The sequence below is a fragment of the Trachypithecus francoisi genome, unplaced genomic scaffold (assembly GCF_009764315.1).
Source record: "Trachypithecus francoisi isolate TF-2019V2 unplaced genomic scaffold, Tfra_2.0 Lachesis_group0, whole genome shotgun sequence".
Classification (NCBI taxonomy): Eukaryota; Metazoa; Chordata; class Mammalia; order Primates; family Cercopithecidae; genus Trachypithecus; species Trachypithecus francoisi.
The window spans coordinates 20,164,306-20,190,690 of NW_022681453.1; the positions used below are offsets into that span (position 1 = coordinate 20,164,306).

At 45.0% G+C, this 26,385-nt stretch overlaps 1 protein-coding gene across 1 annotated transcript; it reads right to left on the reverse strand.

The window, feature by feature from the left end:
- Positions 1 to 1,661: 1,661 nt before the first annotated feature.
- Positions 1,662 to 25,800, reverse strand: WDR82 (WD repeat domain 82). The gene is made up of 9 exons (XM_033209714.1): positions 25,352 to 25,800; positions 17,621 to 17,718; positions 13,833 to 13,899; positions 8,621 to 8,720; positions 7,631 to 7,747; positions 6,938 to 7,093; positions 6,417 to 6,486; positions 5,759 to 5,901; positions 1,662 to 4,743 (listed from the first exon to the last, which is right to left on the reverse strand). Exons 1-9 carry the CDS (start codon positions 25,510 to 25,512, stop codon positions 4,714 to 4,716), a joined length of 942 nt encoding a protein of 313 aa, XP_033065605.1. The 5' UTR covers positions 25,513 to 25,800; the 3' UTR covers positions 1,662 to 4,713.
- Between the last annotated feature and the right edge of the window lie 585 nt (positions 25,801 to 26,385).

The following is a 26,385-nucleotide window of genomic DNA, read 5'->3' on the forward strand; positions in this document are numbered from 1 at the left end:
GAATTCTCTTACCAGGCAACTGACAGCCCAAAATTGCAGCCAAAAAGAATATCCAACAGGTCGCAGAGCCAATGGTAAAACCTGTATAATTAACTCAACTGAGAGGCTCTCAGAACCCACCAGCCCCCCGCCGGCTTTTTTTTTTAGAGACAGAGTTTCACTCCTGTCACCCAGGCTGGAGTGCAATGGTGCAATCTCAGTTCACTGCAACCTCTAGCCTCCTAGGTTCAAGTGGTTCTCCTGCCTCAGCCTCCTGAATAGCTGGGATTACACGCAGACACCACCACACCTAGTATTTTTAGTAGAGATGGGGTTTCATCATCTTGGCCAGGCTGGTCTCAAACTCCTGACCTCAAGTGATCCACCCATCTCGGTCTCCCCAAGTGCTGGAATTATAGGCATGAGCCACTGCACCTGGCCCCAGACCCCCTTTCCTACCCATTAACTCTGTGGATTTCATTTCCTACACGTTCTCCAGAGAAGACTCGAAAAACTGCATCAGACATTTCCCACTGCTGTATTCCACAGTGCAGGACTTCAGGGCTGAACCTGTCCACAGCTGGGCCCTATGGTAGTATCACCAGGACTCCTCTCACCAGGCAGCTTGAGTGCTGTCCTACCAGCCTGTAGGAGTGTCACTTCCTCTTTCCTCACCACAGCCCCCACTACCTCACCACTCCGCCTGGGCAAAAAAAGAAAAAAAAGTGTGGGCAGCATCCTGTGCCTGCTTCTGTTACCCACATCAACTGCTGAGCCAGCTCGCCCCCACAGCCTGCTTGCCTAGCTTGCCACCCAGCCTGCTGTTGTTCCTCACATCACAAGGCTGAAGCCTGGGGAGTGGGTGAAGTAGGTCTTTCAGTTGCAAGCAGGCCAGAGACTGGAGTGGCTGCTGTAAGGGCAGCCATGCTCACCTACTTGTTCACGTCTCCCAGCAGAGCTGAACATGGCAGCAGTCCTCCCATCAGGCCAGGAGTGGGTCTCTTCCTTCGTACAGTCTGTGTCAGAGAAGCCTATGCACGGCCTGTCACACACACGTTAGGATGTTCCCTCCGCCACTGCCACAGAGTCCCATGAGCAATGTGAAAATGTAGCAGGCCCGAGGTTTTCTTCGCTGGTCCAGAGAGGGTGAAGCAAGAGCAGGAAGCAGGTTCTACAGCTCTGAGGATGCTGAGCTAGAGCAGCAGCCTGATGGGTTACCAAAGCAATTGCCTTCCGCCAGACTGCGTGCCGGGGCCTCAGAGCGACTCCAATATCCTTGCCCTCCTGAAGCCAGGGCCTAGCAGGACAAAACAAATTCCAACTAGAGGTTGTCAATCTGGTCAAGGGTTGAGGTAAACAGTAGGGGATGCAAGGCAGCCTGAGATAAGTGCCAGACAGTCTTCAAAGACTCAGGCTGGCTCAGGCTTGTCTTTCCCAGTCAGTCATTTCTGGCTCTATGGCTATTACAGCCTGGGGTTGAAGGTTGGTTCTAGGGGTTCCTCCCACCAGCCCATAAATCTTAGGTTACCAAGGGGCAGTCAGAGGCAGTCCCAGAGAGCCCAGCAATCCATCCACACAGCATTACAGCAAGCTGCACGGTGAGCCAGGAGAACTAATAGGAGAAAACCCAAGCCTCCCTCCAGCTCTGGGACCAGGAAAACAATGCTACAGAAACTCAAATCGAAGAGAAGGCAGCCATAAAATTCTGTTTAAGACTGTAACATGGAAAAAATGTTTATATGTTAAGTACAAAAGGGACATAAAATTGTATATACAGTAGAATAATGACTATGTAAACACACCGAAAATCTATGCACAGAAATGTCTAGGGGGAACATTTAACACCAAAAGATTAACAGTGGTAGCATTTGGGTGGCAAACTTGATTCTTTCTAAAATTCCCAAAATTTCCTTAATAAGCAGTAATTATAATTGCAATGGGAAATAATTTCTTTAAGTATTTAAGTACTCAGTGCAGTGTTGCTGTCAAATAAACATCAGTGGCTTTGGCCCTGATTCCTCAGGTAGCAAATGCCGCTGCCCCACTCCCCACCCATCCCCAGTAGGGCTTGAGCACCTCTAGCTCTGCTGAGATCATCTGTGCAGCCCCAGCCCTCAGCATCTCTTCCACTCACTTCCAGCTGTATCTTTTCCCTTTCTTCTTTAATTCAGGAGGCAGCTTTGCAACCACAGGGCCCAACAATACAAGCCATGAGATGGCATGTTTTGTTTGTTTTTGAGACGGCGTTTTGCTCGTTGCCCAGGCTGGAGTGCAATGACACGATCTCAACTCACTGCAACCTTCACCTCCCGGGTTCAAGCGATTCTCCTGCCTCAGCCTCCCGGGTAGCTGTCATTACAGGCATGTGCCACCACACCCAGCTAATTTTGTATTTTTAGTAGAGATGGGGTTTCTCCATGTTGGTCAGGCTGGTCTCGAACTCCTGACCTCCGGTGATCCTCCCACCTTGGCCTCCCAAAGTGCTGGGATTACAGGCGTGAGCCACTGTGCTCGGCCTTGAGGTGGCATGTTTTCAAACAACATGGTGCCTCAGTTTTGGACACACAGGAATTCAATCATTTTCCTGCTGCTGAGTACGTCATGCTCGGTGGCTGCTCTGGTTGCAGATATGTGAAGTTACGTAGCCTTTCCTGTTAACCCACGATTCCAACCATTCTCTTAACAATCCTTCCCATCATGAATTTTCTACCCTGAAAAGCCAGGGGTGGGCAATAACAAGATCATTTGGTTTCTAAAAGTTCTTCCTCTCTGGGAAAGCAGAGCTATACAGTGGGTGGCATCCTGCAGATTCTAGTCTACATTTGGGAAAGGTGTACGCCTCTTGCACTTTCCGCTGGAGGAACAAGTCAAAAAGTAATTGCTTAAAAAAAACAGTGCTAGCAATTCACAGCCTATTCCTGCCCGCTGAACAGAAGTTGTGATGCCTTGATTTACTCCCTAGCAGCTACGTATTCTTGAGCAAGTCATAACCCTACTGTGCCTCAGTTTCTGGATCTGCAAGGAGTGTTGCCTGTATGTTTGTTTAGGAACTTAGTAAAATGACAGACCACTCTCTCTGCTCTAAGAAGGCCATGAGCCAGCTGCAGCTCATCTCACTCAGCCTGGGCCTGACCAGAGTCCCTTCCTCTTCCAAGAGAAAGCAAGGAAAAGCAGCAAGCAAGCAGACATACCAGGTCAACGGGAATGATCTATCATTGGCAACGAGGCCTCAAACAAACTGAAAATGCTCTGGCTCCAGCACCTTATCCCCAAATGCCACAAACCAGACAGACATGGAAGCCATGCAAGAGTGACTATCACACACACACAGGCACAGACAAGAGTACCACCAAGCAAAAAGGGGGCTAATACTGCAGAGATGGCCCCAAAGTACAGCTTAAGGAACACAATGAGTCATCCCAAGACCCTCACTTAGCTGCCATGGAAACAGCAAACACTGTAAGCTTTGCTTCAGTCTTCCGAAATGAAAACATTAATAAGGAAGATTCACTAATACTTGTGGCAAACACTATTAGCAGGGATGCAATGTGTCTCCTGGGCTGCAGGACTCCATGTGCTTCAGCTGAACTCTCAGAAACTACAGATGAGAGATATATGCATACGCACACACATATATGCATATCTGTATGCACACAGATGTATTTAAATGAAGGTGCATACACTGTGCTAAAATACAAACAACAGAAATCAAAGGTCATATATAAAAAGGCTAAATATGACATATAACACAGGCCTAGAACCAGCTCTTAGTTGGGAGCCGGGGAAAGGGGTGGTATCATCTGAAGACTATGTACACAATTTGTGGTGGGCAGGGAAGGCATCAGTGTAAACAACTCAGACTCACTTCACAATACTGGCCCACAGGAAAGTGTGATGTATCTCATGTACAAAAATAGACTCCCACCTTGCTTTTGTATAAACCAAGCTTGGTAGGCACCCAGGAGGACTGTGGGTTTGTCTTGATGACAGGGCACTGCACCAGGCTGCTGCTAAACCTTCCAGCCCTAGGAACCCACCTGCTACCCTCCCGCTACCCTCCCCTTTCCGGCCCTTGGGTCTTTTCCCACCCAACACCGACAGCCTGAGGCCTGCCCGACCACCTAGCCTCACACGACTAACTGCAGAAACTAACTGCATGGCTTCCTTCTGTATCTGTCCCTCTCTCTGACCCCAAGATATATGAAAATGTTTCTGGAAATGTTTGGCACCTAAGAAACATGATGGTTGTGGATAATGCCACAAGTACACAGGGAGACCCAGTAACAAGACATGCAGGGTGAGGGCAAGCGGCTGAGCTGCCCGAATTTCAAAACCAGGACTGTGACTTCCCATGCAGTTGGGGGGTAGGAGAAGGGATGTGCGGAACTGATGACTTCACTGGCTCCTCAGCAGAATGTACATTCAAATTGAAGATGCTTGAGAGCCCCTTTATCAAATCGTGAGTCCGGTTGCTCCTCTAGCAGAGCTTGGTGCAGTGATCGCTAGAAAAGCTGAGTTCCAATTGAGTCTGTTGCACCAAGAGTCCTTTTGAAGACGCTCATCAAAGTAATTATTTTCTTTTGAGCAGATGTACAGCACATCCATGGGAAGGCCATGTAAAAGGATGTTTTCCAGCCCAGTCAAATGATCCAATCCCACTATTATCTCAGTCCCCTCTGAGTATCTTCCTGCTGGCCGCCCTCACTGTACAGAAATAGCCGAGCAGCATCAGGGTCAGTCATCAATGGTGGGCAACCAAAAGGCCTAGAAGGAGAACATAAATCAACTTTAAAAAGCCAAGCATTTCCTCACTGCTGAGGGTTATTCACATCCCACCCCACAGCAAAAATGTGCCCAACCCCAATGGCTCTGGTGGTCCTCCCTCCTGACTAACCAACCCTGATGCTCTAAGGAGACAGAAACACTCTTCCCTCTCTGTGAAAGTAAACTGGTTCTGTTTTTCTCCAATAATCACTGAACACCTTCCACCAGAGCAGACTCTTTTTTTTTTTAAAGGAATGTAAAAAAAGGAGTGCTGCCTGGGAGGTGGGTGAATAGGTAACCTGGCCTCATTGCTAATCCACCAGGTTACCTCCAACAGGTCCTCTCCTTCCTGGGCTGTAAAAAATAAGGAACTGGATGGTTTTGCTGTATTTCTTCTAACATTTTTTTTCTTGGTTAAAAAAAAAAAAAAAAGCAAGGGGGCAATGTGTTCTGGGTAGGCTAGTAATGAAATGTCTCATCCCCGAACACCCAGGTAGGTTTAGGAGATCACAAGGGAAAACCGGAGCTGAGACTCACTGATCCTTTATTCTGTTAGTATTATCTAGGAAGAGACAAGGGCCTGGAGTTAATTCTAAGTGGTGAGTTATGACCAACTGTAGAAATTTCTGGGAATCTGGCATAAACCAACAGGAATGGAAAACTGAAACCACAATAGGCCAGTTCAGAGTATCTTAAGGAGCAAAAAAATTGCCAAGCATAGCCCAGGTAGTTTGGACCTAAATTTAGGGTCCAGAGCAAAAACTGGCCTATGATCTCCTTGGAGCTCAAAGGTGATTCCTGATCACCTCTAGGAAGAAGAATAAAAATGAAAGACAAAATCAGCCCAGAGGTCAAATAATAGGAGGTGAAATAGGGAAACCACCAGTTGAGAAACATGTACTTGGATGCTTGTAATCTACCTATGTAGAACACAGCTTGCTGTGCTTGTTGAGGCACCCACCACCTCAACTGGAAAGGGTCCCTGAGTGGCAGACACCTCTTACTGTTCACATACCATATTGGAACACGCGCTGGCAAAAGTCATGAACTTGGGGTTGAATTGCAAACAGGTAATCGGGCCTGTGTGTTTACCATCCAACACAGCTACTTTTATACCGCTCTCTCCATTCCAGACATGGATCTTGCCATCCTCTGAACCTAAAGAGGATATTCAAGGAAAATGTAACAGCTCAAGACACAATGCAAAGACAACTGGAAATGAGACATGGATTGAGGTCTGAGGATAGGCCAAGCTTTAGGACCCATCCGTCAGGCAAAATTGAGAGGGACGAGAGGCAGTGAAGGAAGAACACTTTGGAAACTGATCTTGACCCTAGCTATTTGTTCACAGGCATGTCACTTCCCCTCTGACTTCAGTTTTCTCATCTAAAAAAGGGGCCGAATACCATTACCCTACCGACAGGCAGCCACTAAGATGACTGAATGCAGGGTTACACCAGAACATTAGTATTACTAATAAGGTAGTGCTTATAGAGTTTAACTCAAATTTTGGTCCAGTCAGGCCAGTTAAAAGACACTATGTCTTTGGCATAATGTACTATACAGATCTGAGAACATCTATCAAATATATAATAATGTCTCAGTTAATAATTTAAACAAAAAAATGCATAGTACCAGAGAAATAACCCCCACAGGGGATAAAGGAAACTCACCAATCATAATAAACTGAGAGTCTGGAGTAAATGAAGCCTCCAGTGTGACAGCTTTGCTATTGGCATAACCCTAAAACAAAACAGAGCAGTTCTTTTGTTGTTACAGAGCCATTAATAAAAACGGCTGCCTACAAACACTGACTTAGCACATGCATCACCTTCCTTTCCATGAAACTCTTTCCTTGTCATGTACTACACCACCCAGCTTCCAAATGTGGTTGCCATCCTTGACAATCCACTCCCACCTTCAACTCTGTATTCAAGGTATACTCAAGGGGGTAAGAAAACTTTATTGTTAGGACATTATTTTATATCTAAATACCAAACTTGGGTCACTTGGTGAGAAATGAATGTCTACAGAATCCAAGGGAGGTAAGTTCAATGAGCAGGAATAAAATACAAGTGCATGCCTTCATGAGTAAGTCAAGAGTAACTGTTGGTCTCCACCAACCAGCTAACATAATTCTTAGCATAGGAAGTATGAGCATGGAAACAGCCATGGTCGAAGGCCATCAGCTCACCCCAAACGTGTGCATCACCACTCCTTTGAATGCATCAATGAGACGAATGAAGCTGCCGTTGGTGGAAATGAGGATGAGCTTGCCATCATTGCTGAATTTAAGTCCTGTCCACTCACAAGTTCGATCATACTGCATCTTAAAGGTAGCAAATGGCCCCTGCAAAAGATAAAAAAATAGTAGTCCCAGGCCCAAGGCATATTAACAATTTCTTCTGCTAGAGCCAATTCCCATCCTATTCCTTTAGATCCCTTTTTGACTAAGGAAAGCAGAGAATAAGCTACTTCTCTGCCACTCTCTTAATATCTACCATATTTTTCTTTTTGTAGAAAATGCTCTTACAGGGCCAGGCGTGGTGGCTCACGCCTGTAATCCCAGCACTTTGGGAGGCTGAGGTGGGTGGATCACCAGAGGTGAGGAGTTTGAGAGCAGCCCAACCAACATGGTGAAACCTCATCTCTACGAAATACAAAAAATTAGCCAGGCGTGGTGGTGGGCATGTGTAATCCCAGCTACTTGGGAGGCTGAGGTAGGAGAATCACTTGAACCTGGGAGGCAGAGGCTGCAGTGAGCCGAGATTGCACCACTGCACTCCAGCCTGGACAACAAAAGCAAAACTCTTGTCTAAAAAAAAAAAAGCAGTTACATGTCTACTTCACCATAATAGTAAGATAGCTCAAAGATTCAAAGATTTACCTTGTCAAAAGAACGAAGGTCATAAAGTTTGACCATTTCAGAGTTGACACCTGCAGCGAAAATTAACCCTTCTGGATCAAAAGAACAAACTGGCTTCCCCTGCAGATGCATAAGGCCCTAAGAGAAAAGAAATACGAAATACACTAAAACACACATACCACAACCACACCTGGAACAACCAAAGACTGCTAGTACAATGGGGAAAAAAAATGAATCCAGGACCCTACCACTACATAATTTACTTTTCCCAATTAAAACTAAGAAAGGCATACAAACAAATATCAGCCTACCTACAGAACAGAAAAAGCAAACATAAAACTAAAATGAAGCTTTTAAAAAACAGGTCTCCAGACAACAATTTCTGAACAACTCTAACTGCACAATATTACAGACACAGAATTCAAATAAAAATAAATCCCTTGAAGCTAAAAGCTCTAGGAACACTTTTAAAAACATTAAGCTGGCTGGGCGCAGTGGCTCACACCTACAATTCCAGAACTCTGGGAGGCCAAGGTGGGCGGATCACCTGAGGTCGGGAGACCAGCCTGACCAACATGGAGAAACCCCGTCTCTACTAAAAATACAAAATTAGCCGGACATGGTGGTGCATGCCTGTAATCCCAGCTACTTGGGAGGCTGAGGTAGAAGAATCGCTTGAACCCTGGAGGTGGAGGTTGTGGTGAGCCGAGATCGCACCATTGCACTCCAGCCTGGGCAACAAGTGCAAAACCCTGTCTCAAAACAAAAACAAAAACAAAACAACAACAAAAACTTCACAACAATTAAGCCACAGAGTACAATGCAATCTGCACTAGATTAGGGTATTTGCTTAGCAGCTACCAACTAAGAAAACAGATTTTCTCCAAAATTTAAAAAGACCCTGGGATCCCAGAATGGAACCACTGTTTTCTCCCTTCTTTGAGAGGTAGAGTTCATTATAGGGCCTACCATAGAAAATGCTCAAAAAGCATAACTGTGAGGTACCATTACCTGGCAGTTAGGAGACCGGAGATCCCAGAGTCGAATGGTCTTATCAAGAGACCCAGAAATGAAAGTGTCATCCACAGGTGACATGGACAAGGCCACCACCCTGCAATACATTGAGATAAATAGGAGTTGATGCGAAATATTAGCAAAAATTGGATGTGAATTCTAAATCACTCTGCCTACCTATATATATATATATACCTGTTCTCCTGAAATTGCCATTTTAAGAAGCACACTAAAACACATATACCACAACCATATCTGGAACAAAGACAACTAGTATAATGAAAAAAAAAAAATTAAAGCTACAAAATAAAAATATATGATTCCAATGCAAATCAAAACCACAATGAGATACTACTCCACACCCTCCAGCATAGCTATAAAAAGACAGACAAGTGTTGGTGAGGACGCAGAGAAATTGGAACCCTCACACATTGCTAATGGAAATGTAAAAATGGTACAGTTGCTCTGGAAAAGTTTTTCCAAAGAAACAGTTACCATGTGACCCAGAAATTCCACTCCTAGGTATTTACCCAAGATAACTGAAAATATATGTCCACACAAAAATGTACACATATGTTCAGAGCTGCATTATTCATAATAGCCAAAAAGTAGAAATAACCCAAATGTCCATTAACTAATGGCTAGACAAACAAATGTGCTGTATCTATCTATACACTGGAATATTATTTGGCAATAAAAAGTAATAAAGTACTGCTTCATGTGACAACATGGAGGAACCTTGAGAAACCAGAAACAAAAGATCAGATATTAACCGATCCATTTACACAAAATGTCTAGAATAGGCAAATCTATAGAGACAGAAGTAGATCAGTGGTTGGTAGGGGCTGGGGCAGTGATTACTAATGAGTACAGAGTTTCTCTTTGGAGTGATAAAAATGTTCTGAAGTTAGACAATGGTGATAGTTGTCCAACTCTGCAAATATAGTGAAAACCACTAAATTGTACATTTTTAAAGGAATCATTTATAGTATGTAGACTGTATCTCAATTTAAAAAAACATAAAAAAGCATGATTCCTTATCAAGATGTGTGAGGACTACACAGATGTTCTCAAACCTAAGTGGCATCAGCATCACCTGGAGGGTGGGTTAAAACAGATTGCTGGGATCTACTCCCAGAGCCTCTAATCCAGTAGGCCTGACTTGGCGTCTGTGAATCTGAGTTTCTAACTAGCCCCAGGTGATGGGTGAGGCTGCTGTTTTGGGCACCACACCTAGAGAACCACAAGCCTACGCTAACAGCAACTGTATTCCTAATTTGATCCCTTTTTTTGTGGTTATACCATCAAGAGGCACTCACTTAAAAACATTTTCTTCCAATATAACTCAACTAACATCTGCACCAGCTCCTCAACTTAAAATTTTAAAAGATATTGTTAAAAGCCAAAATTTCCTGGGAATGCTAAGGAGGTAATAAAACAGAATGAGTAGGCCGGGTGCGGTGGCTCATGCCTATAATCTCCGCACTTTGGGAGGCCAAGGTGGGCGGATCACCTGAGGTCAGAAGTTTGAGACCAGCTTCGCCAATATGGTGAAATCCCATCTCTACTAAAAATACAAAAATTAGCCAGGCCTGGTGGCGTGCACCTGTAATCCCAGCTACTCAAGAGGCTGAGGCGGGAGAATCGCTTGAATCCCAGAGATGGAGGTTGCATTGAGCCGAGATCATACCACTGCATTCCAGCCTGGGCAACAGAGCAAGACACCGTTTAAAAAACAAAAACCAGAATGAGCAGAACACATTGTGGACATGTAATTTTTATATGCCATGGCATTCAGCCCAAGAGCTCAGAGGAGGTACAAGACTCTTATGCTGAGAAGTACAGGGAACACATGGAGAAGACAGACCCCGAGCGTAAGGAATTTTAACTGTTCAGTCCACATGACTCCAAGAGATCCAGAGATGGCTTCTGGAAAGACACAACATCTGAGGTGGAAAGGATTTCGAAGGGAGACACCTTTCTGACAGGTGCCAGACAGGAAGGCACGAAGCCCATGTTCAAGAAGTAGCCGAGAGTTCACCTTAATGGGAACGGTAGGAGAAAATGCTGGGAAAATGGGTCAGAGCCAGAAAGGGCAGAACCTGACTACAAGAGGAAGGAGCAAGGAAAATGTAGAGAACCATTAAGGGAGACGGTGAAGCAATCAAACTGCAATCCAGGATGCTGAAGCAGGATGGTTAAGAGATGGGATGATTAATTAGGAGCTAACAATAATTTACCTTACAGGGTATGTGAGCCAGGGCAGAAGCAAAGGAGAGAACACAGAAGAAAGTAATACATGAGGTTAAACCTAGGGAAAACTAAATAGTTTAACAACTCACTGAATATCATGGCAAGGGAAAAAGAGTGCACTGACAACAGATGCTTTGAGCCAGAATTGGAAGAGACAGAGATGAAGAAATATGAGGACGATAGAGAGAAGCTGGCCCAAAGAATGTAACAATGACGGACAGACTACTGGACCTGAGTATTGGAAAGAGTATTGGACAGAAGAGACAGCTACAAAGATGTGTATAAAACATGTAGGTGGTGCTGGGCGCCCTGCCCATAATCCTAGCACTTTGGGAGGCCGAGGCGGGCGGATCACCTGAGGTCAGGAGTTTGAGACCAGCCTGGCCAACATGGTGAAACCCTGTCTCTACAAAAACACAAAACTTAGCCGAGCATGATGGTGCACACCTGTAATCCCAGCTACTCGGGAGGCTGAGGCAGGAGGATCATTTGAACTCAGGAGGCGGAGGTTGCAGTGAGCCAAGATCACGCCATTGTACTCCAGCCTGGGTGACAGAGCAAGGTTCCATCTCAAAAAACAAAACAAACAAACAAAAAAACAAAACCTGTAGATGGAAGGTGGGTCTGAAATTCATAACAGATATGAGCTAAAAATACTGATTTGGGAAGCTACCTGAATGAAGGTGAATGAAATCAGCGATGGAGATAGAAAATCACAAGAAAGCGGATAGAGTATTTATTTTAGAGTCAAAACAGAGGCTAAGAACTACAAGAACAGAACTGACATGGGAAAAGTCACTTGCCATGGGAAAGTAAGTTTTACTGAGAGGTTAAGCACCAAGAAAAGCCCAAAGCAGTGGGTTTTAACTAGAGGCAGCAGGGAATGAAGGACAAAGGTTTGGATAAAGCCCCACAGATGATTCTGGGACTAGTGCAAAAAAGATTTCAACAGTGAATACGTGTGAGGAGGTGGAGATAGGAATGTGCAGATTATTCTTTCAAGTTTGATAGTGAAAAGGAGTGGGGGATAGGGTCAATAAGTAGACTTAAGATAAGAAAGACCAAGTAAATTTGTAGGCAGCAAAGGAAAAGCCGATTAAGGAGATGGAAGCAAGCAGAAAGAGGAAGGTTTGTTTTGTGAAAGAAAGAACACAGCTTTCTCAAGGAAAGGATTCCAAGGAAGAGAGGAATTTAGGTGGAAGGGATAGATGTTTAAAAGAACTCTTTTTTTGGAGACAGGGTCTTGCTTTGTCACCCAGACTGGAGTACAGTGGCACAATCATGGCTCACTGCAGCCTCGACCTCCCAGACACAAGTGATCCTCTCACCTCAGCCTCCCAAAGTGCTGATTACAGGCCTGAACCACTTCGCCCAGTTGAAAGAACTCATTTTGTTCAGCCTTGATTTTCTCATAAAAGGAGGGACAAAGTCATCTATCAAGAATCAGGAGGTCAGCCGGGTGCGGTGGCTCACCTCTGTAATCCCAGCACTTTGGGAGGCTGAGGTGGGCAGATCACGAGGTCAGGAGATTAAGACCATCCTGGCTACCACGGTGAAACCCCATCTCTACTAAAAAATACAAAAAACTAGCTGGGCTTGGTGGTGGGTGCCTATGGTCCCAGCTACTTGGGAGGCTGAGGCAGGAGAATGGCGTGAACCCAGGAGGCGGAGCTTGCAGTGAACAGAGACTGCACCACTGCACTCCAGCCTGGGTAACAGAGCAAGACTCTGTCTCAAAAAAATCAGGAAGTCAAGAGGTTGAATAATTGGGAGGATTGGAAAGCATTTGAAACAACTGCATCAACTCTTAATTACAAATAGTACATTTGTGAACATTAATTTGAATACAAACAAGCAAAAACATCTACTTACCATAAGCCATCCTTTGTCTGAAACTATAGTTACCACTGGCTGCCTTCTTATTTCAGCAACACAAATGGCCTGCCCAACTGGAAGTGCAACATTTTTTTTCTTTTTTTGAGACAGGGTCTCGCTCTGTCACCCAGGCTGGATGGAGTGCAGTGGCGCCACCTTGGTTCACTGCAGCCTCTGTCTCGTGGGTTCAAGCAATTCTCATGCCTGAGCCTCCCAAGTAGTAGGAATTCCAGGCGCACACCACCACTCCTGGTTAATTTTTGTATTTTTTTGTAGAGACAGGGTTTCACTATGTTGCCTAGACTGGTTTCAAACTCCTGCACTCAAGCAATCTGCCCTCAAGAGCTGGGATTACGCCACGCCACCATGCCCGGCCTGGAAGTGCAACTCCTAATAGGAGGCTCTCAGGCTATCTTCTGTCAGGGCTCCATACCAATCAAAACCATCCTGGGTTACCGTACATATATATATATATATATATATATATATAATTATATAAAATTTTACATAAAATTATATATAACCCACATTATATATATATTATATATATATAACTAGAAATACATATATATAGATATAGGTATATGAGACAGAGTCTCCCTCCGTCACCCAAGCTGTAGTGCAGTGGTGCCATCTCGGCTCACTGCAACCTCCGCCTCCTAGGTTCAAGCGATTATCTTGCCTCAGCCTCCCAAGTAGCTGGGATTGCAGATGCCTGCCACCATACCCAGCTAATTTTTGTATTTTTAGTAGAGATGGGGTTTTGCCATGTTGGCAGGCTGGTTTCAAACTCCTGACCTCAAGTGATTCGCCTGCCTCGGCCTCCCAAAGTGCTGGGATTACAGGTGTGAGCCACTGCACTGGGCCTAGTTATATTTCAACTGAGATATCTTTGAACACCTACCCCCGCACCTCTATAACCTTAGTAAATCAACAGTTGACTATTTAAGAGAAGATGAAGAATGCCAAACAGTAGTGAGGAAGTAGCTTCAGTTCACTAATAAGCTCTCTCTAGCCTTCTATTCTCTGGGTAACCTCAGGGATAAAAGAACTATCTGCTTCTATAGTACATGGGTCTTACCTTTTGCTATGTCCAGGAAAGTATCTGATGTATTTGTTGTCATGCAAGGACAAGTAACGAATAGTATCTGTAAAAAGACAAACAAGGTATGATGATATCATACTGTTTAAAATAAACTTACTTTGCATTTTCATCTTGAAAAGACAAGGTCAAATAATCCCTTGTCTTCTATATCCCAAGCAAGGCATGAATAAATAATGGTGAATAATTCTACTCTGCAGCTGAAGAGTGGGCATGTAGATTTCACCTAACTCAAAAGCAAAGTTCTTAAGTTGATGGCATAGAAAGCAATGTTTGAAAACACATTTTATTACCAATTTGGCTTCTTCATAATAACAATGCAACTCGCACCCTGCAAATATACCCTGGCCAAAAAACAAAACAAGTAAAGCACACATAATAATTTTAGATATTGGTCTAGTGTCCACAGAATGGCAAACCTTAAAGAAAAATATGTGGCTGTTGAGCAAACAGACTTAAAGAGGTGAGCAGCCATGGCAGTTAAACTGAAGATCAGGTTGAACCCTAGCAGCAATTTTTGTCTAGAGTTCTCTATCAGTGTGTTGACCCACCCTCAACCTATTTGAACATTCTTCAATTGGATACACAAATTACAATGAAAATAAACAAAAGGTCAGAAAAGTGATGTCAAGATCTGGGTTAAAAAGATCTTAAGACATTAAAAAAACCAAATCCTTATACCAATGAGTAATAGCAGTGAGATTTTGACAATATTAAAGAAAGGATCAGAGATTTGTGCTTGGGGAAAAATAAGACACTCTTAACCAAATGATTCTATCTGAAAGAGTAAACAAACAAAAAAGATGGTGGCAGTAGAGAAATGAAGTGCCATAAAGAATAAAACTGCAAAAGAGGAAAGTATTATCCCCTTAAAAAGACTAGGAATAAGGAAAAAATTGTTGAGAAACAGCTAAGGGAAAATGGTACCAAAATGCAGAAAGAAAAGCATGGAAAGAACATTCTGAAGGCAAACAGAACATAGGAATAAAGGGGTTGAAAGCACTGAGTCATCCCAGGGCTTCACAGGGGTGCTTTCTAATAAGAGGGCATTTAACTTGGGAGGGGGAATAGGGATATTTGTATATTCCATAGCTTGAACACTACACAATTTTCTTTGAAAACATCTTCAAACTTACTGAATGACAATTACGAAGTATTTCTAGTTATTCTACTGCTAACAATGACTCACCTGCCCTAAGATGAAAAAGACTTCCTTCCCATTACCTGGTTTCCCAGAGATGAGCAGGGCGACGCCATCCTCTCAGCCCCACTTGGCAGCTGGCGCGCTGTTCCTGGCAAGGCAGTGGCCTGTACAGTTATCTCCTGTACCGGGTGGTATCATAGACCCTCAAACTGTACAAACTACTACCTCAGCCTGGAATCAGGCAAAAGGAAACGGAGCGCTGGAGGAACTCTTCAGGATGCACTTGAGACAGGAAAGGGAACATCCTCACAGCAGAGGCCTGGCAGCAAAGCTACAAGTGCCACACATTTGCCTCATCTCGCACCACATTTGGAGAATCCTCATTTAATCACTCAGAAAAACAGCCCAACAGAAGAAATAAACCAGTCATTCAGATGATCACATAGACACGTTTCCTCAGGATCGTAAGGTTTTACATTCTTGTCCAAAATCATTAACTACGCTGCTTCCTTAGAAAACCACTTCTGAAATACAGGCATGGAAAGTAGAAATGATATACTTACTAAAAATCAAGTACAGGCAGAAGAGTCTCATTTAAAAAAAAAAGAAAAAAAAAAAAAAAAAAAAAAAGACGTCCACCGAATCTGCTCTGAGATAGGTACAGCCAAAATAGCAGTATAAGCCATCCTTGTGGAATGACATTAGAAAAATCTTTTTTGTTTTTTTGAGATGGAGCCTCGCTCTGTCACCCAGGCTGGAATGCAGTGGTGTGATCACGGTTCACGATACCCTAGACCTCCAGAGCTCAAGCAATCCTCCCACCTCAGCCTCACAAGTGGCTGGGACTACAGGCACATCCCATCACATCTGGCTAATTTTTGTATTTTTTGTAGAGACGGGGTTTCCCCACATTGCCCAGGCTTATCTCAAACTTCTGGGCTCAAGTGATCCACTCTCCAAGGCCTCCATAAGTGCTGGGATTACAGGCATGAGCCACTATGCCTGGCCTAAAAAAATCCTTACTGCAAAATGTGAGATGATCATCAATAAACCACTGACATAAGTTTGAAAACAGAATCCTGGCCGGGTGTGGTGGTTCACACCTGTAATCCCAGCACTTTGGGAGGCTGAGGCAGGCAGATCACTTGAGGTCAGGAGTTCGAGACCAACCTGGCTAACATGGTGAAGTCTCAACTCTACTAAAAATACAAAAATTAGCCGGGCGTGTTGGTGGGCGCCTGTAATACCAGCTACTTGGGAGGCTGAGGCAGGAGCATCGCTTGAACCCAGGAGGCTGAGGTTGCAGTGAGTCGAGACTGCACCATTGCACTCCAGCCTGGGCAACAAGAACAGGGCTCGGTCTCAAAAGAATAAAGAATAGGCCGGGCATGGTGGCTCATGAGGTCAGGAGATCGAGACCCATCCTGGCTAACAAACATGGTGAAACCCTGTCTCTACTAAAAATACAAAAAATTAGCTGGGCATGGTGGCACACACCTGTACTCCCAGCTACTTGGGAGGCTGAGGCAGGAAAATTACTTGAACCTGGGAGGTGGAGGTTGCAGCGAGCTGAGATCGCGCCACTGCACTCCAGCCTAGGCAACAGAGTGAGACTCCGTCTCAAAAAAACAAAACAAAACAAAACAAAATAGATAAAACATAAACAAAAATAAAAAAATTAAAGAATCCTAACATGAAAATAAGTGTTACAGTTCGGTTACCACGACAATCTCTTAGGACTTAGCTAGAGAAATGCAGGTAAAAACAGAGATTGTTTATAATAGAAAGAAACTCACAAGTTCAATTTCTAAGAGTAACTCTTTACTCTTTAGATCAAAAAACATTCCTGGAATCAGAGGTGACTAAGGTTGGGAAAATACCAAAACTGTTCTAACTTCCCTTAAACTACTCATAGTTCGAGCATTTGTGAAACTTTTCTCAAATCTCTATCATTTTGAAAGAAAAAGTCCTGTTGTTTATCACTTGCTGTGTGTCAAGTGTTCTTTCCTTTTATTTGTTCTAAAAGTGTTCTTTTTGGAGATAGAATCTCGCTCTGTTGCCCAGGCTGGAATGCAGTGGCGCGATCTTGGCTCACCACAACCTCCACCTCCCGAGTTCAGGCGATTCTCCTCCTTCAGCCTCCCGAGTAGCTGGAATTATAGGCGCACAGCACTGTGCTCGGCTAACTTTTGTATTTTTAGCAGAGACAAGGTTTCACCATATTGGCCAGGCTGGTCTTGAACTCCTGACCTCGAGTGATCTACCCACCTCGGCCTCCTAAAGTGTTGGGATTACAGGCGTGAGCCACCACGCTCGGCTTTAAAAGTGTTCTTTTAAGTTTAAGGAAGTACAAATCATAAATACAATTAGTTGCTTCCTTTTTCCACTCCCCTCTCTAAATTGGAGACTTTTCATACTCAGTCTCAAGTCCTTCAAAAGTACTAATGGCTTGCTTCCACCAGCATTCCTTCAGTCAAAACAACGTAATTAACATTACTAACATTATATGAAAATATTTAAACTAAAGTAACTATAGTCAAAGCAGAAGTAGTCACAAAGATTCCACAAACTATTTAACAAAGGAAACCACGACCTTAACTTCCTAAAAAGAAGGCTTGCTTACCGTCTATTTTGTTAGAGCTGTAAACGACTGTGTTTGCTGCATGAGTGTATCTGATGAGGTCCACGCCATATTTCTTACTGTACAGGGTTCTCTTTGGTCTGATAAGAAAATAGAAAGAGAAAGTCATAAACATTCTCCATCATCAAAATCTGGGATCTCCACATAAAGAGAAGCACTTGAATGATGTAGCAAAGGTGAGGATTTTTTTGTAAGTTCTAACACTGGAAAGAAACAATTTCTTCCAAAAGGGAAAAAACAACCCTCAAGCAACAGCCATCTGAAGAAGCTTTCCACCTTAGAACACCTAATGGCAAGGTTAGGTAGGAAGTAAAAGTAAATCTGGGGATTCAATTCAGTCTTTACTACAATGTTCAAAAGTAAGCTTTGAGAAAAAATAGTCATGTGCCATGTGATGACATTTTTATCAACAACAGACAGCACATAGGATAATGGTTTCATGATTATAATGGAGCTGCCCTCTACAACAGATGTATCATTTTTAAAATTCCTTATACTGTTTTACTGTACCTTTTCTATGTTTAGATACACAAACAATGCTATATAATAATTGCCTACAGTATTCAGTACTGTAACATGCTGTACAGGTTTGCAGCCTAGGAGCAATGGGCCATACCACACAGCCTAGGTGTGTACAGGTTATACCATCAGGTTTGTGTAAATACACTCTATGACACTGGGCAACAAAAACTCACGTAATGATCACCATCTAAGTGATGCCTGGCTGTACATCTACTTGGGAAGAAAAGCACACAAAACAAGTCCTAACTTACAACAAAGAGGGACTGAAACCAGATGCAAAACTGCTTGCCTTTGCTAATGTAACCTGCTCTTGCAGAAGACATCCATCCTTCCTATCCTACAGGTCAAAAGCACTTGCTGAGCCTTTTAGAAGGCAAGCCTAACTTTCTCTAGCAAAACCAGTTAAATAGTTCCTTTGTTTTTACTTTAATGTAAAATCACACATTTCTGGCCATAAGGTGGTGGCTCACACTTGTAATCCCAGCACTTTGGGAGGCCGAGCCAGGCAGATCACCTGTAGTCAGGAGTTCGAGAGCGGCCGAACATGATGAAACCCCATCTCTACTAAAAATACAAAAATTAGCCGGGTGTGGTGGCACGCATTTGTAATCCCAGCTACTCAAGAGGCTGAGGCAGGAGAATTCCTTGAACCCAGGAGGCAGAGGTTGCAGTAAGCCAAGAGTCGTGCCACTGCAATACAGTCTTTGCGAGAGAGTGAGACTCTACCTCAAAAACAAACAAACAAACAGACAAAAAATTACACATTTCCAAGCTAGAGGTTACCAATCTCCATTTGTTTAAGTTCCTTAAATGTCTCCCTCTACAGAACCTTGAAGAGCAAGGCTAAAACTGATCTCAACAGAACCTTTAACCAAAAACTCTTTAACACATACTGGTTAAATTAGAAAAACGTTAGGCCAGGCGCCGGTGGCTCACGCCTGTAATCCCGGCACTTTGAGAGGCCGAGGAGGGTGGATCACCTGAGGTCAGGAGTTTGAGACCAGCCTGGCCAACATGGCAAAGCACCATCTCTACTAAAAATACAAAAATTAGCTGGGCGTGGTGGTAAGTGCCTGTAGTCCCAGCTACTCTGGAGGCTGAGGCAGGAGAATTGCTTGAGCCTGGGAGGCAGAGATTGCAGTAAGCTGACATAGCGCCACTGCACTCCAGCCTGGGCAACAGAGCGAGACTCCATCTCGAAAAAGAAAAAGAAAAATTTGAGACTTAAATATCTATGTAAATCCAGATTCAAATGCTAAAACAACTCTCCAATATGACCAATTCAGAAAACAAGAAAGCCTTTAACATAATGTCCTATATTTAGGTCTTTAGAAGGATTTCATAAATCCTGTACCAATGTTAACCAAGAGTTCCAATTTATGAAAAGGAAAGCTGACCCTCTCAATGTAAAATCCTCTCAGAATCTAGATACAAAACAATTACATGACTCAAGCAGTCTTTTTTTTTTTTTTTGAGAGCGGAGTCTCGCTGTGTCGCCCAGGCTGGAGTGCAGTGGCCGGATCTCGGCTCACTGCAAGCTCCGCCTCCCGGGTTCCCGCCATTCTCCCGCCTCAGCCTCCGAGTAGCTGGGACTACAGGCGCCCGCCACCGCGCCCGGCTAGTTTTTTGTATTTTTAGTAGAGACGGGGTTTCACCGTGTTAGCCAGGACGGTCTTGATCTCCTGACCTCGTGATCCACCCGCCTCGGCCTCCCAAAGTGCTGGAATTACAGGCTTGAGCCACCGCGCCCGGCCTCAAGCAGTCTTTTTAAGAAGTCAATTATTTGCACTTTCAATTTTTGTTAAAGTGAGGCCAAGGGTTTCCCTACACGAAACCCATTTCCAAAAGACTTCTCACTACAAATGCACTAGATTTTCCACATTCTTACCTTTACTGAAATAATACTTCACTCCTAAAAAGATCAGCAAAGGCTACTTCGCCAAGTCCACTGTCTGGGGTTCTGATGTGGGTTACTGTGTGGTAACCAGTGAGGGAATCTGAGTGTGTGGCTGTATACTTACTCTCTATAGTTGACTTTGCTTCTACCAGTGGAAGAACTTTACATCAGTTATTTCATCCCATTTACAATAGTAAAGACAGAACCTGGCCGGGCACAGTGGCTCACGCCTGTAATCTCAGCGTGTTGGGAAGCCAAGGTGGGTGGATCACCTGAGGTCAGGAGTCTGAGACCAGCCTGGCTAACATGGTGAAACCCTGTCTCTACTAAAAATTTAAAAAATTAGCCAGGTGTGGTGGCAGGCACCTGTAATCCCAGTTACTTGGGAGGCGGAGGTAGGAGAATCACTGGAACCCAGGAGGTGGAGGTTACACTGAGCCAAGATTGTGCCATTGCACTCCAACCTGGGCAACAAGAGTGAAATTCTGTCTTAAAAAAAAAAAAAGAACGTGAAAAGCCAACTCTAACTTGACAAATTAAAAGGGAATAATATAAGGAAAACTTCTGGTTCCACTTAGATCTGGTCTATTTGTCTCAAATTTATCAGAAACACTAACCTGAGATTTTTTTTTTTTTCCTAATAACAGAAATCTATTGCCTCATTTCATTTCCTAATTTGGTTTTTATTATTTTTATGTTTTTGAGACAGAGTCTCGCTGTTATCCTGGCTAGAGTGCAGTGACACGATCTTGGCTCACTGCAACCTCTGCCTCCCTGCCTCGGCCTCCTGAGTAGCTGGGATTACAGGCCCCTGTCACCAGGCTCAGCTAATTTTTGTACTTTTCTGTAGAGACAGGTTTCACCACACTGGCCAGGCTGGTTTTGAACTCCTGACCCAGGCGATCCGCCCGCCTTGGCCTCCCAAAGTGCTGAGATTACAAGTCTGAGCCACCTCACCTGGACTCACTTCCTAATTTGAAAGCAAGATTATATTGTACTGCATCCATGTGGGTTTTACAAAGTACATGCATGGCATTTTTCAAATATTTTGGTAAGCTTCCTTCCTCCAACCAATTCTGGTGATCAAGCATCAACAAGGAAAATAATATTAACCTTTCGCTTTGAGTAATTTGCTTTACCTACCACAGAACAATATCCTTTATATTCTTCCAAGTTGAAATATCACTCAACGGGTGAACTCCATTATAAAGAAAATTTAAATGACCGGTAAACTGGAAAATACTAAGCATACAAAATCTTGCTTTAGCCATTTTCAGACTCCCAAATTCTAACATTAGGGTCATCTAATAAAGATACTATGTCTTCAGCCAGTCACAGTAGCTAACACCTGTAATCCCAGCACTTTGGGAGGCCTAGGTGAGAGGATCCTTGAGCTCAGGAGTTTGAGACCAGCCTGGGCAACCTGGTGAGACCTTGTCTCCACTAAAATAAAAATAACCAAGTTAAGTTGGCGAGTGCTTGTAGGCCCAACTACTTTGGAGACTGAGGTGGGAGGATCGCTTGAGCCCGGAAGATGAAGGCTTTAGTGAGCTATAAGCATGCTATTGCACTCCAGCCTGGGCAACAGGGGAAGACCTTTGTCTTTAAAAAAAATAAAATAAAAAGGGCCAGGTGCAGTGGCTCATGCCTGTAATCACAGCACTTTGAGAGGCCGAGGTGGGCGGATCACTTGAGGTAAGGCATTGAGACCAACATGGCCAACACTGCGAAACCTCATCTCTACTAAAAATACAAAAATTAGCTGGGCACAGTGATGGGCGCCTGTAATCCCAGCTACTTGGGAGGCTGAGGCACAAGAACTGCTTGAACCCAGGAGCCAGAGGTTGCAGCAGTGAGCCAAGATCACACCACTACACTCCAGCCTAGGAAAGTGTGAGGCTATCTCAAAAAAAAAAACCAAAAAAAAAAAAAAAAGAATAAAATAAAGGCTGGGCGCAGTGGCTCACGCCTGTAATCCCAGCACTTTGGGAGGCTGAGGCGGTGCATCACCTGAGGTCGGGAGTTTGAGATCAGCCTGACCAACATGGAGAAACTCTGTATCCACTAAAAATACAAAATTAGCCAGGCATGGTGGTGCATGCCTGTAATTCCAGCTACTCAGGAGGCTAAGGCAGGAGAATTGCTTGAACCCCAGAGGCAGAGGTCGCAGTGAGCTGAGATCACGCCATTGCACTCCAGCCTGGACAACAAGAGCGAAACTCCGTATCAAAAAAAAAAATACAATACCATGTCTTCCAAGGAAATAATTCTTTTCTTCTGAGGTTGGTTTGACCTATACTAGTGACAAAACTTTTTGTCATATTATTGCCTAGAATGGAAACTAAAGAGGTTGTTTAATATCCAGAGAATTTGACCACTGTCACATACCTAGTCACAAGCCAAACTAGAACCCAGTTCTTTCCTACCAGGCCACTCCTTCACCACAGATAATGAAACAAGGTCACAATTAATTGATCAGAGAAAACTCAAAAGAGCATGCCCTATAGTACTGTATCAATACTAAATTTCCTAATTTGGATCTCTGGTTATGTAAGAATGTCTCTGTGCTTAGAAAATCCATGTTGAACCGGGTGCGGTGGCTCACGCCTGTAATCCCAGCATTTTGGGAGGCCGAGGAGGGCAGATAACGAGGTCAGGAGTTCGAGACCAGCCTGACCAACATGGTGAAACCCTGTCTCTACTAAAAATACAAAAATTAGCCGGGCTTGGTGGCGCACACCTGTAATCCCAGCTACTCAGGAGGCTGAAGCAGGAGAATCGCTTGAACCCAGGAGCTGGAGGTTGCAGTGAGCCAAGATCATGCCACTGCACTTCAGCCTGGGCAGCCAAGCGAGACTCTATATCTCAAAAAAAAAAAAAAAAAGAAAGAAAATAAAAGAGAAAAAAGGAGAAGAAAAGGAAAGAGAAAGAAAGATGAAAGGAAGAAAGAAAGGAAGAAAGGAAGGAAGGGAGGGAGGGAGGGAGGGAGGGAGGGAGGGAGGGAAAGAAAGAAAATCCATGTTGAAGTGTTTAAAGGGGCTTGATACCTCCAACTCTAAGGGTGGGGGGAGGCACACAGTACATACAAATATTTACCTACAGTGATGAAGCAAATGCAGAAAATGTAACCAGTTACTGAATCATATGGGAGTTATCTGAAACATTGCTGTAACTTTCTGTTCGTCTGTAATTATGTAAAAATGCTATGTGAGTGAATAAACTGCTTTATGTCACAAAACTAGCATTTTACTTTTAACAAGACAGGATTTGGCCAGTCGCAGCACGTCATGCCTGTAATCCTAGCACTCTGGGAGGCCGAGGCCGGTGGATCACTTGAGGTCAGGAGTTCAAGACCTGCCTGGTCAATATGGTGAAACCCGTCTCTACTAAAAATACAAAAATTAGCAGCGCATGGTGGCAGGCGCCTGTAATCCCAGCTACTTGTGAGGCTGAGGCAGGAGAATTGCTTTAACCCGGGAGACGGAGATTGCAGTGAGCCAAGATCATGCCATTGCACTCCAGCCTGGGCAACAGAGGGAGACTCTGTCCCAAAAACATAAGGAAAAAAAAAAAGACAGGGCTTCCCGTCAAGGTCATCCTTCCCAAATCAAAATTATGCCAAATTTGGAGACAAACAGCAAAGAAAGGCTATTACAACCTTCATTTTCTTTAAATGAGGATATACATCTCCATCCTGAGGTTCTGGGAAGAGGTTCTAATCTGTGCAAAAGCATTAAACATTTCATGCAAGCCAGCTTCAAATTACTCCTCCAGGACCCCACAATGCGGACCCTACTACCACACCTTTTAGTGTTACTTCCTCTTTTAAACTGATTCAAGTGACCAGACCAGGACAGAAATCTATCTACTGAAGGAGTAACACTGACTCAAATAACTAAGTATTTGTTCAGCTAACAATTCCCTCTTCCTTAAGACCACCACTGCAGACCACTCTGCCACATACTGCAGGCAGATCCAGAGCCAGTTACGTAATATTTTCTCACAGCCCCAGTGGGAAAAAAATTGGGGGGGATACCATTATAGCTCAGTCCAAACTAGCATTATTTCAGATAATCAAATTCACAAATGAAGAGATACGTTCCAAAAGAAAGACACCAGTTAAAAAAAAAAAAAAAAAAGCAAAAGGAACAGCTGGAGAGGTAGGAAAAAACCCAAGATCTCAAAATAATAATAATAATATGTTACTAGGTAACAAAATCAAGTCTGACAAAACCAGAGGCCACCGAATTAAACCAAACATCAGCAAGCCTTCTTGGGGAAGGTGGCTAAGGGTAAAACAAATTTAATCTAAACTAGTTTTGGCTCCGAGCTGCAAGTCCACAGGCGTGCGGTGAGGGGGCTGACAAGGACCCCCAAGGAAAAAGTCAAAGTGCTGTGCTTAGATTTTGCGAAAAGATGCAGGTATGGTGGGTCTCCAGATGACTTGTGGCAACATAAAAGTTTCATGATCAGAACTGGAATTCAAAGTGGACCAAAAAGTGTAATAGAAAAAAAAGTATGAAAGGAAACCTGAAATTGTTCTACGATGCTTGCTTTGTTTTAAAGGAAGCTCACATTCAGGTCAGGATGGGAAGACCAAGTTCGTTTGTATGTGGCAAAAAGGAAGTTTTAGATGTTGCTGAAAAGTTCACTTATGAACGTGGGCACCGAGTTTGAAGGAATAAGAGAAAGGCTACGAGCACGAAGAAAAAGCAAGGGGGCTCAAAGAGGCACAACAAATAAATCCTGACAGTTAAGAACTGCAACCCACGCTGTCTGACGGCAGAAAGGCCGCGGGAAGCTGAGGGGCAGGGGATGGGCGGAGTGCCAGGGCGGAATCGAGGTCATAGCGGAGAGGGCAGAAGAGAGAGCTGACGCTGCCGAAGGAGGCAGGAGAGCAGCCCCTGCAGTCCTGCGTCGAGGCCGGAGCAGACCAGCACCTCTGACAGCCTAAGGAGCTGAAAACACTACCTGCTGGGCCCAGGGTGGGCGGACCGGGCGTTTAAAGGTCAAGGTCAAGGTGGGGTTTGGCAAGCGAGACATAGCGCTCAAAGGAGACCGAAAACATACAACTAAGAATGCTATTATAAAATTATGACTATCGTAATTTTTTTTAATAAGAAAAAATAAAAGGTCTCCTGGACGGCTGCGGGGTGGAGGCGGCCCCGGCAGGAACGCGTGCAAAATAGGCCGGGGGCTAAAGTCGGGAAGGAGGACGGGCCGAGGGACCAGTGCTGGGCCACCGGAGGGAGGGAGGCACTGAGACTTGGGCCCAGGGCCTCCGCCGCACTCACTTGCCCTCCTGGCAGTCATAGAGCACGATGGAGTCGTCGTCGCTACTCGAGATGACCGTCTCGCCGTTGGGGCTGAAATCGAAGCAGTTAATCTTGTCCGAGTTTTCGCGGAACACCTTAGCGACGCGGAAGCTCCGCAGCACGCTATCGGTCAGCTTCATGGCGGCGGCTGAGGAAAGCAGCGGCGGCGCAGGACCGGGGCGGGGCCCGGCGGCGAACGGGCGGGCTGCCGAGGGGCCAACCCAGGCGGGGCTGGCGCCGCGCCGGCGGCTAGAGGGAAGTCGGCCAACAGTTGGACCGCCTCCTCCTCTTCCTCCTGCTTGGATGAGGGTCTTCTGCCTGAACTGCGGAGCCTCGCCGCGTGTTGGTCTTCACAGCCACCTCACGGACAACCGGCGCGTCGCCGGCTCATTGTGTCCGCCATTTTGGGGCGACAGGCAGAAGCTGAGAGCGAGGAGCCTTAGCCGCGGCGCACGCCGGAGAGGGGGCGGGGCGGGAATGGCCTCGCGAGGCCGGCGGGGGGGGGGGGGGTGGTGACGTCAGCGCGGCCGCGGCGGAGTGTAGTGGCAGGGCTGGCTGCTGGCAGGGAGGGGCCCAGACGCGCGGGGCCTTCCCCGGGGGTCGGAAGGTTGCGGGTACCTCGGGAGCTCGGGGCCCTTGCGCGAGATTGCAACCCCTGCGAAGGCTCTGGCGCCTCCTGCAGGTGCCCCGACCACAAGCCGCGTGGGAGGGGGTACTGCAGCGTCGCGTACGCCGCTGGAGGCCGGTTTTGGGGGTGAATCAGGTGAGCCGCTCGCGGGCTGGCTTGACCGCTAGTCCACCGCAGCGCCCGCTTAGACAGCTTCGACCTCTTTTTTTTTTTTTGAGATGGAGTCTCTCGCTTTGTCGCTCAGTTGCGCGATCTCGGCTCACCACAACCTCCGCCTCCCGGGTTCAAGCGATTTTCCTGCCTCAGCCTCCCGTGTAACTGGGATTACAGGCGCGGGCCACCACGCCTGCTAATTTTGTATTAGAAGAGAGGGGGGTTTCACCAT

Bases quoted from the DNA above. Each gene is read 5' to 3' on its own strand.
- WDR82 (XM_033209714.1), bottom strand. From the start codon at position 25,512: ATGAAGCTGACCGATAGCGTGCTGCGGAGCTTCCGCGTCGCTAAGGTG. The intron at 7,748-8,620 runs GTAATGGTACCT...CTTTTCTCTTAG, and splicing joins TCCGGTCTCCTAACTGCCAG to GGCCTTATGCATCTGCAGGG. The intron at 6,487-6,937 runs GTGAGCTGATGG...GTTTTGTTTTAG, and splicing joins TGGTGATGCACACGTTTGGG to GGTTATGCCAATAGCAAAGC.